The sequence below is a fragment of the Rhinolophus sinicus genome, chromosome 17 (genome assembly GCF_057876585.1).
Source record: "Rhinolophus sinicus isolate RSI-liver-muscle chromosome 17, RSI-T2T, whole genome shotgun sequence".
Taxonomy (NCBI): Eukaryota; Metazoa; Chordata; class Mammalia; order Chiroptera; family Rhinolophidae; genus Rhinolophus; species Rhinolophus sinicus.
The window spans coordinates 209,575,757-209,592,244 of record NC_142517.1 but is presented as its reverse complement, the minus strand read 5'-3'; the positions used below and the strand labels follow the sequence as shown (position 1 = coordinate 209,592,244).

General features: G+C 50.9%; 1 protein-coding gene across 12 annotated transcripts in view; it reads right to left on the bottom strand.

Moving 5' to 3' along the window:
• The window catches only part of AGAP1 (ArfGAP with GTPase domain, ankyrin repeat and PH domain 1), a 511,591-nt gene that overhangs the window by 191,158 nt on the left and 303,945 nt on the right, over nucleotides 1-16,488 (bottom strand). For all 12 annotated transcript variants that reach the window (XM_074315523.2, XM_074315538.2, XM_074315532.2 and 9 more), the window contains one exon: nucleotides 4,640-4,744. In XM_074315523.2, the coding sequence (XP_074171624.1) occupies nucleotides 4,640-4,744 (105 nt within the window). The remainder of the gene's footprint in view (nucleotides 1-4,639; nucleotides 4,745-16,488) is intronic.

Genomic DNA, 16,488 nt, shown 5'->3' with positions numbered 1-16,488 from the left:
AGATGCCAGCATTGGGGCGCTTTCTGGCGCTGACCCATTCCAGGCACAGGGGGGGCCTGCCAGCCGCATGCCAAGCCCACCGGCTGCTGCAAAGCCCAGAGTCCCCAGTTCACAGCTGGCAGCCTGTTTCTGAAGCTATGGGGCTTCCACGGCACAGGGCACAGTGGCCCACACCCCGACTGTTTGTTTTGCTAAGAGGTCCCTTTCTGCCACACCTGTGTCTGCACTACGTCTGCTTGGGATCGAGACGTGGTCTGTGTCCAAAGGATGACCTTTTCCATAAACCCTCCCGAGGACATCTGTGGAATAAGGAGACCGATCTGTTCCCTAAGGAATGGAACTGACCTCCTCTCGGAGATCTTTTCTGTGAGGGCATCCAATCAAGGTATTGGAAAATACTTCCCAGGGTTCTTAGCAAGACTAGGGAATGGTGCCCTGAGCGAGTTATAGCTACAGCCCCTGCCCATGAGCATCTTTTCCAATCACATCGGCATTGCCAGGAGCGATGCAGCAAGGCTGGGGTGGGGACAGCTGTGTCCTCCAGCAGCAAACATGTGTCCGTCTCAGTAATTCTGGCCGCTGCCTGTCTGCCTGTCCACAGCACTGGCTGGGATGCTCACCTGGCAACTGAAGTCGGCCAATGAACGCAGGGGGTGCCTAGAGCAGCCGTGGGCGGGAGAGCAGCCTTACAGAACCATGCTCTCCAATACAGGTGACAGTAACACCCTGAGGGCCGCCCCCAATCCTGAGCACTGTGGCCTTTCCGTGAAGGGACCATAACCAAGGGATGACATTAAGGGAAGCCACGCCAGCCCTCGTATTTCCCTCGAAACTCGATTCCACCATTTACTCTTGCTCTGCCCTTCGATGTGTGTGAGACCCTGGCCCAGTTCCCTGGGCTTACCGTGATCAACTGGTCGAAGGTGGCTAGTGGTAAGAGTCAGGGTCCGGCCTGGTGGGGCGAGTGAGCAGCACACATGTGCACAGGGATAGCACACGTCTGTGCCCGCACCACAGGGCCCCCGGGCAGCTCGTACACACTGGGGCTGAAGGGGCGGCCGCAGGGCCCCACCTAAGGTCTGCTCGAGTCTTCTGTGTTTAGTGCACCCACAGGCCTGTTGCTCTCAAGCCCCCAGCACTCGTCCCATTATAAAAGTATTACCTCCTTAGAACCCACCCTCAAAAAGCACACCCGTTTCGCTTTTGGTAAACAAATCACCTAACCACTAAAAATTAGTGGTCTGGCAGCGTCACTCCACCACTGATAGACACTGGCTACCTGCAGAAAGCTGGATCTAGAAATGTCTTGTTGTTCAGCCACGCTGGTTTCCTTGGCCCCTTCCCTGGGGAGTTGTGAGCTAGGGGCTGCACTACTTGGCATCAGGCAGACCCCCTGGGGGGCCAGTAACAGGGAGGTGACCAACAGTGATGGAACCCAAAGCCACTAACCTGGGCAGATGTCCCCAATATTTAACCACTTATTCAGCATCACACATGGCCAACAAACTCACTTAGTGGTCTTTCTGCCACTAAGTGTCTCAGGGATAACCTAGAAAGTGGCTGTTACAGGGCCGTCGGGTTGGAGAGCATTGGGTTCTGTCACCTTTTGAAATTTTCCAGGCTAAACCAACCGGGCCATTCTTCATGGTACAGAACTCTGGCACCTGAATTTGCAACACATCTGCATACTCCCAAACTTCTTATCAAGGAGAGTCTGGACTCTGCCCAGGGGCAACCTCTTGCATGCCTACTCCCAGTCTGAACCAGACTGCCAGCCTAACTCAGCCCCCCAACAACTCAGATAGAATGTCTGTTCTATTCGGCCAATCTACCGGGAACTCACTGTCCCTCCAAACTCTCACCCAAAGCTCGCATGTGAAAATAAAGTTGGCGAAGGATTACAGTAAAGGTCATGCCATCGCTCCATGCCCTAGAATTGCCCTCCATTCCTGGCTTCAGCCACTCCCTGACGGAGGGAACTACGTACCTGTGTGAGCAATTTCAGTTCCCAGGCGGTGAGCCCTCACTGAACAGCACTTTCAAATGACACTGGCTCCTGCCGGCCACATAATTATGTAACAAAGCCCCACTGTGTTCCTTTCCTGTATTCCAATAATATCCATGCACACACGTTTAAAAAAGAAAAAAAAGGATGGAACTGACAAACATGGAGGGGCGTCACACGACGGAGCCTGTGTGAGAGAAGTTCTGAAGACCCGACTGATTATGTAATCAGAGGTGGGGATGAAGAGTAAGCAGGCATGAGCCCTCCTATGGGAACTTCCGGCTGCATACTGTTGTGGCTGTCGCCCCCGTTCGCAAGCAGCAGCAAAGCCCCTGTGACTGGACCTGGGCTTAGCAGGTGAGTGTCAGGTGCCCTGAGCTGCATTGTCAAGATCTCACTTTTTACTGCTCAGTCGTCCCAGCAAGAAGAGTATCTTGATTACACTTTCCTCTCTAAATAACACAAAGCAACTGGGTCAATAATTAGATCTTTGCTGTCTGACTGGGTCATAGGAAGAACTCAGCCAATGAGACCTGGTAGGACTCTGGGGTTCTGATGGGCAGGGGCTGGGGGTGCAGGGAGCTGCGTGGCCCAGGAGACCTGGATGGGGCAGGACTGGCGTTGCGTCCCAGACATGGAGGCCACCTGGAGAATCACCCTGACAAAAGCAAACAAAAGCAAGCACATAGGAATTTCCTGAGCACAATAAAGCATTGATATCTCAGAAGTCTCCTTCCTGGGGAGGCGTGGGCGCTACTCCCGCCAACATGAGAAACAGGTCAGTGGCGCCTCATGAAACCTGGTTTTCCACACGGCTCTGAAGGCGGGGCTGCTGCTCTAAGACAAGAGGTTGAAGGGCAATTCACCCCAGCAAGCACGCCATTGTTACCCCTCGTGTTGGAATGTATGTAAATTTCCTCTTTTAAAGTACACGTTCCCGAGGGTGCAGTGAGGACAAGCCCTCGGTATGCTGCCAGCGGAGAGAAGCCGAGACACTCTTTCCGGGACTTCGCCAACACACACCGGAAGCCCTAACAGCACGGATACTGTCCAACTGAGAAAGCCGATCGCTAGGAAGCTGTCTGGGGGAATGGACAAGGGCACAGCGATGCAAACAGAGGGTGTTGATTAGTCACGTGTAAAACTAATACAAAGTAAATCTATTTGCCAAATATCCCTTTGGAGATGGTGTGAAATCCATTCGGGCATGTCTACATGATGAGTATTACGTAACCATTACAAATGGCAGCTAAACGATTCAGCTGGTTAGAGCACAAGCTCTGAGCAACAAGGTTGCTGGTTCGATTCCCACAGGGGCCAGTGAGCTGCACCCTCCACAACTAGATTGAAGATAACGAGCTGCTGCTGAGCTGCTGGAGGGGCAGCCAGATGGCTCAGTTGGTTACAGCACGAGCTCTGAACAACAAGGTTGTCGGTTCAATCCTGCATGGGATGCTGGGCTGCACCCCCTGCAACTAAAGACTGGAAACGGCAACTGGACTTGGAGCTGAGCTGCGCCCTCCACAACTAGACTGAAGGACAATGACCTTGAGCTGATGATGGGCCCTGGAAGAACACACTGTTTGCCAACATTCCCCAATAAAATCTTAAAAAAAAAAAAAAGGTGGGTAGAACCGTATTTATTGGCTGACACGGGACGGTGCACAGGTCTGTCATTAGATAGGAAAGGGGACCAGAGGCAGAATACACAGGCCGACTGACCGTATGCTTGTGGAAGGACATAGCACACAATGGCTGGGAGCAAACACCCCAAGTGCTGGCAGTCATGTTCTCCAGGCGGTATTTTGGGAGTGATTTTCATTTTCTTCAATATGCCTATTTCTAACGTTTTGTCAATAACTGTGCAATTTTAAAAATATTTGAAATTTGAAATACAAAGCTTAACACAGTGATACAATCAGCTGACCAGCTGACACTATGTAGTCTAATCTACACATTTATCTACATTAGGACAGATTCAACGAGATGGAAAGATGTGAATCTATCGTTAACACCCCATTTTCGGAGTTTATCGAGGCTTTCTGAAAGAATTCACCACGGGTAGAATGTCTGCATTTCCCCCCCAAAATAAAATGACTTCTGCTTTTCACCTGTCTTACATAAATCACTAGTGTAACAAATTTTATGGACGCACAGAGAAAACTTCTCTTGCTTTAAGAACTGGTGTGTGTTGTTATTTGACAATAAAAACCGAGTCATGAATGACATGTAACTTCTTGCTTTTGCTCTCAGCTGCTCAGAGCGAAACTTGGGTGCTAATGCATTTGGGTCCCCTTTTCTAGATTTTCAGATAGATGGCTCTCTTTCCTCCTTTCTCTGTTACTACTTGCTCCTGTCTTTTTACACTCATTGAAAATTTTACTTCCTCTGTGCCTTTCATTGTGATTCTCTGTAGAATTAATTAGAGAGCAACAGACAGACCTGGAGGGGAAGAGCCAGGGTCTAACAGAGTGTGAGGGGCATAGCATTTATCTCCTGATGGAGCAGGAGACCCAGTCCGACTCCACCTTCTGAGAGGAGAGGCCTGACTGCTCCGGCATCCACCCCCCACCCGCACCCCCCATGCACAGTGAGGTCTGTGCCTGCTAACAGCTCCCAGGAGGCGACACTCACATGTAAGCTGGGATGATAGGTCAGCACGCCATTGTCACACAGGGTGACATACTTCTTCTTCCACTCTTTGTTCAATGATTTGCCACTTCGCTTCAGCAGCATGCCCTATAGGAAACAGGAGCCAAATATAAATTAACAAATACAAATTAGGAAGTCTTGTGTAAATTTTTCTTAAAGTAGGCACATTGCTAAGTTTTAAATTTTTAAACTATCATTTTAGTCTTGCAATGTCAAATGAAAATCATACCTATTTGCAGCTTGATAATTTGGTTTTCTCTTCCTTTTTATATACAACATATACATTCAACCAATTTCCTTTTGTGTGGATGTGTGTAGAACTTAACTTTGTGATACTAACGAGTGCTAAAAGATGTGCTATTGGTTCAACAAATGTCACACAACCTTCCTTACGCTAAGCAGGGAGTGAACATGTCAGTGCCTGTAGGCATAATATTTTAGAAGAGGAAACCTAAATTTTCTTTTCTAAAAATAAGACATTAACTGTATTCGTACCTTCTGCAAATAGGGACATTTTATTTCACAGTTTTTCATATCAGATTTTCAATTTATTAAAAACGAAATTCCATTTGCAAAGTCAGCAACAGCATTTAACAGATGAATTGTGTATAATTTACTTTAATCCCTTTTTAATGAAATCATATTAGGGCTTCTTGAAAAGCATTCAAAATGTGAAACTAACACACTATTGAAGCATGTGTAATCCAATTTTCCTGAGATGACTAATGAGAATTTATTCTTGTTTTAACTACCAATTCCCAGCAAACCTTCTGCCTCGCCTAGGCTTTCCTGGGCTATGAAAACCGACGGCCAGGGCTGGGCTCCTCCTGGCCCGTAACCTTGACCCCGCACTTCTCCTACCTGCTGGGTCTCCTAGCTCAGGAGACGCCAACTTAAGCTTTCATCTGTGCACTGTTCTAACTCCTGTCCACATGAAATGAGGACAATGGAGGACCCTCCTCCCCTGCTCTCCCTCTTACTGCCACAAACTCACATGGTCACAATTATGACCGAGAAAGCATAAGACGACTGAATGCTGGTGAATTCTCCCAGGTTGAGGCAGAAGGCAAGCTGTAAGTTTGAAATACGATTCGACACCTTGAAGAAGCAGGGGTGCCCTTGGGAGTGCTACCAGCCTCCACCGACCTCCAAATCCTGCCATCCCCCAGGAACCAAAGTTAAGTAAGCATTTTTGTGTGACCGTTAAGTTCCAGTTCCAGTTAATTACCAATATTGTGACGACACTGCTCTTTATACCAAATTGCACCCAGGCAGTGGGTTATGAGCCAACTTGGGACTCTGACCACCTCTTACATATTGCTCCTGGGAGAAAGTACTTCAGTTTGAAGCAACTCTCATTGGGATCTTGGAAGGATTATTGTAAGTTATTATTATTTAAGACAAACAAACAAACATGTGGCATAACACAGCAACCCTTCATTCTTAACCAATAAATACCAAACATGGCACTGAAACCAACCGAGTGAGCCAGGCCCAGAGGAAAACGCCCGTTACAAACCCAGGTGACCCAAGCCCTATGGCAAGAACCTGTAAGAGCTAGTGGGATGGGCGGTCCCTACTTGTGTCGTGATGACAAATAAGCAGTCACTTAAAGTCTTTAAACGTCCCTCCTGAGTGGGATTGCTGAGGTTTGTAAGCTCAGCACAGCGACGTCCTGCTGTGGGTTCCCATTCTCCCACGACCCGTCGGATGGAATCCCAACAACAGCAGGGCCGGGCTGGGGTCGCGGGCTGTCACTGGAGCTGAGCGCTGCGAGGGCTTCAGAGCTCAGTCCCTCTTCCCGCAGGTGCGCGGGGCCTCAGCTCACACCCCGGGGCTGCTTGGGGAGGCGGCTAGCGTGCAGTGTGGCTCCGTCGTGAGCAACCCTGCACCCCGCGTCTCCTCTTCCCAGTGAGGCCCAGAGGACTCACTTCTTAGGAGGATGAAGGGAAACGTTCCAACAGGGAGGCCACGTGAAGGGATGACATCCGCGGGCACTAACCTCAGCTGATTTGTTTTGGGACCAGGAAAACGCAATAATGGCTGGTGAAAGGAAGTCCAAATCTTGACAATCTTAAGTAAATTTTATGGTTCACCCTGGAGGGTAATCTCACATTCCATGTACTAATCAAATGCCGCAAGTCGGCGGGGCAGGAAGGACACCCCGTCCTAGAAGCTGGATTTCTGCCTCCAGCCTGGCCCCGCCCTCCAGCCTGGCCCCGCCCTCCAGCCTGGCCCCGCCTCCAGCCTGGCTCCGCCTCCAGCCTGGCTCCGCCTCCAGCCTGGCTCCGCCTCCAGCCTGGCCCAGCAGGGGGTATTACCACCTACCCCACCCACCAAGACTCTTGTGGACACTGAGCTCGCCGACCTGCTCCCCACCTCACAGCTGCACCCAAGCCCAGGCCCGCCCGGCTGCGGGTCTGTGGTGCTGCTGTACCAGGTAAGGCAACTGTTCCTTAAGTGGCCTGAGTGCGGACTCGCGCTGACATATTTCTGAGCATGTCACGTACACTCTCCCTTACTCCCCATAAGCAACAGGTGAGGGCCACAGTGTCATCCAGCTCCTTGTTACAGACAGACAAGACTCAGTCACAGACGTGAGGTCACTTGTTAGCTGATGGAAGTGCCAGGACCAGCTAGCTGCCTGCCCCCTTCATTCCTGCCATGCGCGGGGCTGCTAAGCCCTACTTGTGGGCACCGCCAGCCGCGGTCAAACCTCCAAGGGGCCCCTCCTCGGCCTGGCCTCCAGCCCGCAGTCCTGAACCAGCGGCGCCTCCTCCCAGAGCTGATACCGGACCTGAAAGGGGCAGTCATTCAGGGTCCTGGCAGGTGCCTGCAGCCCTATCTCCCCGAGGGGACAGTGAGAATCCAGAGACTGCAGACTGCTGTGACCCAACGATGCTGTACTCTGCATTCACCCAGCGAGAGAACAGACAAGCACCGCTCTGACACACACAAATCCAAATATATCCCTTAGAATATATTGCCAGTCGACCCAGAGCAAGGGGTTCCTGTTTGCTAAGTCAAGTACCCCAGGCATGCCCCAGACCCTACGAAAGAATTCCAGGAAGGGGGCGATCAGGCTGTGGCAAACTGGAGGGGCCAGACCTGCTTACCGGTGGGGTCCTTCACCTGGGACACAACTGGGCCACACATGCCCAGGAGCAGCCCCCTGGACTAGACGATACGGTGTCTCTTCAGGGGGTGCAGGGTCTCTGTGTCTGTGTCACCAGATTTCCCAATTACCCAAGAGAAGGAGAAAAACTGGAGTTTTATGTGATGGCTCCTTATGTTAAAATACTGGCAAAAGATTATACACTAGTTGCATGTAACAGAGGTCAAACCACACAAGTCTGCACGTTACACACAGGCAGGCTTTGCTTGTGACCTCTGGCCGGGTCACCAGAAGTAGGCAGAGGGGGCGGGACGCAGGCGCTGGACCTCCCACGGCTGGGCCACCTGGGACCTCTATCCTCTCCCAGACAGCAGCCATCCACAGACCTGCACATCCTGTAGGGCTGGTCCCCAGGAAGCCCAGGGCTGGAGGTTATGCCCACAGCTCTCTGAATTCAGGGTCCACGTCTGCACTTACACGTATTCACCTTTACAAAAGGCAAGCTGACTCACTGGGAGAAGCCAGAAAACTGTGCACTGTCTTTCTGTAATAATAAAAAGAGCCCATCCTGAAAAGCAAAAGCACGATGGACAGGAGCTGTCTGGTGAGTTAAGGCACATGGCTAGTGCTTCCGGGGCAGCAAACAAGATGGATTTTCCATTGGACTGAAAATGAGGAGACTCAGGAAATAGCTTCTGTGGACCTAAAACATGTTTTCTTTCTTTCCTTTTTTTTCCCACTTAGATTAATTCCAAACACTTATTTTTTTATGAGTATTTGTACCAAGTGAGAAGCACAGAATTTCAGAGTCTAAAGAGACCCCAGAAGTTGTTAAACCATTCAGTCCCGATCCGCTAGACTACTACGTCTGCACGATCCCTGCCCAGGGTCACGCCCTGCGGAGAGGCCGTCCGTGGCTCCGGACAGCTAGAGCACCTGCACAGGCGTCTACTGCCCGCCGAGGGGCAAGCCTGGTTCCCAGCTCTGGCGCTGCAGAGACGGAGCCGTTACTCTGCGGGACCAAGGAGACGGCTCGTCACACAGCCAAGCCCCTTAGTCCCAGACTCTTCCCAAAGCGAAAGGTTCCAGATCTCTGCCACTGTGAAACTCTCTTCTGAACACGGGATCCTCCAAAGTGCCAACGGATGAGAGTGAACCCATCGTTTCCCTTTGGCACAAATTTCTACGGATGCGACCAGAATACGTCCTGGCAGCCCCTCACTGCATCTGGCTGAGCCCTCCATGCTTCTGTCATTCTGAACTTACACACTTTCTACTCTACCAAGAAAATGGAAAGGCCTAAAAATAGCTCGTTTTAAACTTTTAAAGGACATGAAGCCACGATCCCACTGGCCAGAAGATGACAGAGGCCAGAAGGCTCTCTGCCTGAGACACACAGACGGGCAGTTCCCATGTGCGAGTGACAATGGCCGTTATGATTCTAAGTCGCTTTGATCCTGTGTAACCCAGGGCAAAGCCCCATGGAAGAATGTCAAAATGCGTACTTGGTCTATCCTTCAGATGCCACTTTTGAACATGTAAAAACGATCTCTGGCTCAAGACTGTTTCTCACTGACTGGCTATCACAGTGTAGACATCAATTATAATTAACGCTTTATTTGACTTTCAAATGGCCTACACATCTATTTTTTAAAATTTTTTATTTCAAAACAATATTGGGCTCAGCGTGAGCTGGGAGCTACTCTAACAGCCTTACAAGTATTAACCAATTGAAACCTTACAACGGACCTGATGGATTACCCCCATTTTACAGATGAGGCCACTGAGGCACGCAGAGGTTTGTAACTTGCTCAACTTGCACATTCAGCCTGGAAGCAGGTATGAAGACAGCTCCCAATGTAACATGTGTTGCGGTATTGTGCCCGTATAAACCATCCCACACTGGCTCGGGGAGGCCCGAGACTCACTTTAACCAACAGAATCAGCGTGAGTGACACAATCTACACTGGGTTTAAACCTTAAGAAATCCTGGCAGCTTCCTCGTTAGGGACCTCTGACAGAGAAGCCATGCTAGGCTCTGTCCAGAGTCCTGAACCTCCAAATGGCGAGAAATAATAAAATACCAGTTCTCTAAAATCACTAAGCTTCGGGGGTGAATCCTCATACAACAACAGATAAGAAAAACAGAACCAGCATCTTGTACCACTATAACAAAAATAAAAAGCACGTGCACTGGCTGAGGCTGGTGGGGACATTGCAGCTGTAGTGGAGGCCGGAAGGACAGTGAGGGAAATGCTCCCTGAGGCTGGAGATGGGCCCCAGTTGTGCACTGGCGGGAGGGGCCGCAGACCAGCTGCCTGTGGCACGTGCCGCACGTGCCGAGTGACCCCCCCACCTGGCTGAGGGGAGCACAGGGAGAACGCTGGACTTGCTCCTGGCTCTGATACACCTGGGAGGAGCGAGTTTTCAAGTAGTACTGCAAGAAACGTTTCCAATTTAAAAACCTCGCGGGACTGGGCCATGAGGAAAACTGTTCCGCACCTCCGCCCTCTAAAGCTTCTGCCAGTAGAAAACTTTCAGAGTAAGAAGTGGCCTCAGAACAAAGATCCAATCCAGGGGATGCCAGCCACGTGACCTCAGAATACGGGCCCCCATCAAGGGTGCGGTGGTCACCCCCTCTTCCTGAGAACTCAGGAAGATCGAAGGCAGGGCCTCCCGGACCCTACCAGTTAGAGGAGATTTGTGGGTTAGAGATACAGAGCTGTGGAGTGGCTTCTGTCTCATGGAATGGATGGTAATTTGCTACAAAGGACACCCACAAGATGTTTAAAGGAGTTATATATACCACCAGCACTAAAAGGCACGAAGTCCAACAGGAAAAGAGGCACCTGGGCCTCAACCTAAATGCAACAGGAAGCAGGCTGTGAAAACAGGCCATGTCTTACGGAAAAGGAAGGTTGGCTCAGACAACAGAGCCCAGGGCCAAGGAGGGTGCCCCGGGAGAACACACTCCGCGCCCAGAGCAGAGGGTCAGTACATGGCCCCGCTGGGCTCAGAGGTGCTGTGGACCAGTCACTGCCACGTGTCCCTCTCCTCCTCATGGAATAAAGGTGTCTGCTGCCGGCTTCCTGTCTGTCAGCACTGAGAGAGAGAGAGAGAGAGAGAGAGAGAGAGAGAGAGAGAGAGAGAGAGAGAGAGAGAGAGAGCGCTTGTCTGTTGAGCGCCCTGGTCTTCACATGGAAATGATCAGAGCTGAGAAGCCTGATGCACATGACGGCCTGGGACTTCGAGCTGGACGGAGCCAGATGCCACGACAGGATGAGGCTGCGGCTCTGGGGACAGGCTGAAGGCGTCCTGCGTGCGGGAGGGCAGATGAACGTAGCTGGTCTCCAGTGAAGACCCTCAAAAACCACCAGCTCCTGTGTGGCCCGGGCCCTCTGACTCAGTGTAACCAATAGAACGTGCTGGAAATTACACTGTGCCCACTCGGGCTGAAGCCTGAGGAAGGCCTGGCAGCTCCTGTTTTTACGCACGGAGCCCTTGCAGCCTTGTAAGAGATCCGGGGATTATGCTGTGGAGACTGTGAGGAGGGACAGGCCCTGACACATGCAGGAGACGCCAGGTCTCAGACACACAACTGCAGCTGACCTGCCAGCGTCCACTTCTGCCTCTGAGTCCACGTACCAAACGAGGGTCAAGGAATGACCTTGGACGCTCCAGCCCTCCAAGGCAGCCTGGGCAGTAGAAACGAGCTGTCCTCACTGTGCCTGGCCCAAATTCCTGACCCACTGAATGATGAGAAATGATGAAATGGTTATTGTTTCAAACCATTATGATTTGGGTTAACCACCAGGTAACCAGCCTGGCAGGGGGAGCCAGAAGCAACGCTCTATGCTTGTCACCCTGATGACACGCTGCCTCCCTGGGAGTCATCTCACCCTCCAGACCAATTTTAAAGCGTTAACACATCTTTTACTTGTATGTATAGTAAGAAATTTAAGGGCTTTGTGACATCTCAAACATTCCTCTTATCTTACTTGGAAATGGCAAATGTTGATCTAATTGCTACCACCTAGTTAATTTACTGATGCATCAGAAAGACTGTGATTTTAATGATCTACAACCAAAATATCAGATTCCAGGCAGGTGCTTCATGCTTTTTTGCTCAAGGAACTTTTTCTATGGGGGAGCAAATAGTAGAATTGTCTTCTGATTGCCATCTCTTTATTAGTCATGTGTATTCTTTGCCTAGTCCCAAGAGGTCACTGAAAGCCAAAAGCAATGTTAAGTGTACAAGCTTTAAATAACTTACAAAGTTAATGTAATGAATGAAAATGCTATCTGAAATCCATCACTCAGTGCTTGCCGCAGCCCCAAGCTGTGATAAAACACCACTCATAAATTTATATTAAAACTCTGCTCAATAGCAATTATTTACCAACAAAGATTTACTGACCGCATTCAAGACTGGGGGTCTTAAGCAGGCAAATCAGTCTTTGTTTCGGGTTGGAGGGACCGGGTGGCGTCGGCATCTGCTAGCACAGAGATTGTCATGACACAGGAGGGACATTTAATGGCCAGGGTCCTACATGGCAAGGGAGCCCGGCCGGCCGCAGGCGGCTGCCCGGAAAGATCAGATCACCACCAGGCACATCCACGAAGCACTGATCTCGTCTCTTGGGGCGGCATTTCTCATCTGCGTTAACAGCCGCTGGAGGCTGTGCATGCATTTGACTGCGAGGAGAGGAGACTACGTGTGTGACTTAGCAGTGATACAAATTGAATTATCCTGCTGCACCCGAGGGGGTGCCAACAGCTGCCTAATTACCAAGTTTAAAAAGACAATAGTTTTTCTATGCTTTAAAACAGCCACACAAGTTCAGAAATGTTTAATGTTTCTACTTCTTAAAAAAAAAAAAAAAAAAAAGAGGGCGGGGAGGGGGGAGGTTTGAGTCCTTTCTTTCTTTGGTTCTGTAGTGAACACCTGTGAACGGTGTCTCACTACCTTAGGATCCGCGTCCTTAATCCTTTTGAGTAGATTCTCATGATATGAGGGTCTATGAATTTTAAACTGTTGGAGAGAAAAGCTGCCATCTTTTTTTTTTTTTTTTGCCTCTTTCATCAGGTTTTCGTTCGACATGAGCTGTCCACATGATCTGACCTTAGGAATAAACACATGTAAGTGTCGGCCGCCGGCTTCTTTCCTTGTCTGGTGGGGTTCTTTTCTGTGGGCTTCTTCTCAGCTACTGGTTTCTTGGTCGCTGCAGCCTTTTCCCCACCAAAGGCTTCTGCTGCTTCGTGGCGCCACCAGCCTTCTCTCCTTCTTCCCCACTGGAGGCTGCTCGCCGGGAACCCCCTCCCATCGTTTGGCTTTTAGTGATGTTGCTGCCGCTTTACCCACTGGAGCCGCCAGTTCTTGGCCTGGCGGACAGGAACGTTCCAGCGCCTGGTCTTTGCACGTGGGTTTGGCTTCACTGAGATTCTGCTAAGGTCTGTGCTGGGTGTCTCGTGCCCCAGAAGGTTGCAATGACTCTTAAAGGAGGCAGCTTTATGCCAAGTGCCACACAGATCACCAATGCAGAAACGGCCCCCATGTCCATCTGTGGCAACTTTCAAAATGCTGGGTGTGCATACAGACTGCAGTTATCCCAGGGATGTTTCCGAAGGCTTTGATGATGCAGTGTTCTTATTACAGGTGACACAAGGTCCCCTCCCAGACATGACAACAGTTTCTCACTTGGCCCTTGCCAGCTCTCATTCGCTGAGAGGCACAGACCTTTCTGATATCATTACAGGCCTTAAGTTTGTAAAGGAGCAAAAGAGCTTCCGTGGTTTTCTTGTAGCCTTCAACTTTATCTTCTGCCACCAAAGGAATTTCAGGAACGTGCTCGATACGATGACCTGTACATGTGCCCAGGCGGCCAGGGCAGAGCAGGTGGCATATCGCTGCTGTGTTGTGTTCACTCTGCGGTGCCAATGGTACCAGGTTTTGGTTGGTGCACCCATGCAGCCCCATGACACATACTGCCAAAGCACCCTGGCCAGAACGATGTGTCTCACCTCTGGGGACGCTGGGAACCCGAACCACAGCCCTGCCAGGACCCACGGCTCAGCAATGGCTTGGCGACCAGCTAATCCACGGACAGCACAGGGTTGCCTGTTGTTTCTGCGCTAGTTGGAGGGAACAGAGTTCACTCCATGTGGTCATGTGAGAGGAAGCCCGGAACACAGCAGGCAGAGCGACATTTTGCTAGATGATCCCCCTTTTTGGAGTACGCTGAGGTCAGTGGACGAGCACAGGCCATGGTGGGGACAGGAGACGACCAGGCTACTCTCAGCCCCACGGCCCCCACAGGAAAAAGCGGAAAGCTGGCATTTTTAACTGAGACCCAAAGAGTGTGAACACGAGTCACTCAATTTTCACACGAGCAGTTATTACTTTTATTCTAATCAAGATTTTTCCTGTAACATGTACTAAACTTCTGGTTTACTTAATGCTTAATTGATAAACAACACAAAACAAAACAAAAACCTAGAAAATTTGAGGAGGTGGTAGGTGGATGGAAACTCATCACTGGCAACTGGGGAAGCAGAGGGGTTGTTGGTGGGCCTTCTCCCGTGTAGACATTCTCCCGTGGGGGCCTTCTCCCGTGGGGGCCTTCTCCCGTGTGGCCTTCTCCCATGTAGACATCCTCCTGTGGGGGCCTTCTCCCGTGGGGGCCTTCTCCCGTGTAGACATTCTCCCGTGTGGCCTTCTCCCGTGTGGCATTCTCCCGTGTGAGCATTCTCCCGGGTGGGCATTCTCCCATGTCATGGGCTCCTGTGGAAAGTGGTCCTTCTGGGCGTCGCTCCTGCTGGGCCTCTAATACCACACTCCCCCAGAATGAGAACGTATGTATCCTGTCCCTGCCCTCTCATGATGCTAAGCTGTCCCTGGCAGATAACACACTTTTCCAAGAACATTCCTAGACCCATGGGAGTGGAAATTCATGCACGGAAGTGTCTGCTGTGGGGGGCAGTCTGCTCAGGCCGCCTCCTGGCACCCCTCCATCACTCAAACACGGGCCTAGTGCTGACGTCAGCAAGCTCCTGTCACGGGGGACAGAGGTCTAGTTCTGAACATCTCCCTCATTCCCGGTTCACCAGGGGCTCGCCGGGCCAGTGCCCTCTAAGATACACCGTTAGTTGGGATCCGAAGCTGGCATAGTCTAGCCTGTGGGCCGGATCTCATCTCCTGCCTCTTTTTGTAAATAAAGTTTCATCAGAACACAGCCACGCTCACTTGTGCACATGGCTGTTTTCTGCCTGCCAATGGCAGGGGCCAGCGGCTCCAGGAAGGGCCGTGACTCGCAAAGCTAGAGTGCTTGCTTTGTGGCCTTTCACAGAAGGCAGCGCTGCTACAGGACATGAAACTATGCAGAAAGAATCAGCAGCCATCAATTTTCTTTAAAACTGGCGATTCTCTTCTTTCTCCCTGACATGCCTGAGTCCCCACCATCCTGGTAGACACCCTGCCCTTTCGTCCTGAGCTGCAGGGTCAGGGCTCTGGGCTTCCACCACCTTTGCCGAGTGAATGAGCATCACCCAGACCCTGAGATGAGGGCTGTTGTTTGAGCTGTGAGTGAGTCACACGTTCCCTGAATTCACATGACCCCCAGGACCTCAGAATGTGACTGGGTTTGGAGATGGGTCTTTAAAGTGGTGATTCTGGTTAAACGAGGCCATTAGGATGGGCCCAAATCCAGTATGACTGTGTCCTTATAGGAAAAGATTAGAACAATGGAAGACGATGGGAAGACACAGCGAGAAGACGGCCGTCTACAAACCTCAGCAGAAACCAGCCCTGCAGACACCTCACTCTCAGACTCCCAGCCTCCAGGACGGTGAGGAGTTCCGTTTCTGTTGCTTGAGCCCCCCAGTCTGTGGGGCTTTGTCATGGCAGTCCTAAGACTAACGCGTGGTGTATGAACAGGCCATAAATTGCTGTAGCAGAGAAGCGGTCGTCTTCCTCAGCGTCCCTGCGGCACCCAGCACAGGAGCTGTATGATGCTGGGTCTCGCCACACACGCCCTGCAGGTCCCTATGTCACACTTGTATCTTCAGCTGTCACTTTCCCACTGTTTGAGTCCTCACTTTTCATTCCCAACGGGGGGATAAAAAGGGGGAAGGACATACTTAGGGACGTCCTTCCCTGAGTATCTGTAGGCACCTCAAGTCCAGCACACCGCAGACAGACACACGACCTTCTTCCCCCGTGGACTGTCTCAGGGGGCGCTGGCTCCCAGATGCCCCCCAGTATCCGGCAGAGGGCTAGTCCTGACACCATCATCCCAATTTTCAGACAGTCCTACTTTTAAAATGTCTCCAAAAATCCAGTCTGCAAATAGCAAAGCAATCCGCCGAAAACCTGAAGTGGGGCGGGAGTAACATCCTGCCAATCAATTAAAATGCCATCGAGTCACCTCTGGGTGCGTGAGCCACACATTACGGGGAGCAGAATTTAGCAGAAAAAAGCAAGTGTGACAAAATGACAAGACCACAGAAACACCACGGATCAAAACAGCTTGTGGTTCAAGGTGTAGAAAATACTGTTAAGTGAAAGCGGTCAGTCTCAAGCGTTCACGGCGGGCTAAAAACTCATCCGGAATAACTGGTCTCCCCAGATCCTCCCGAAACGGAACACTTGCAGCAAACTTGCACACGTGATGCTTGGATAGATATTTTGGTAAAAAGGGACGGCCAGACGGCCAGTACA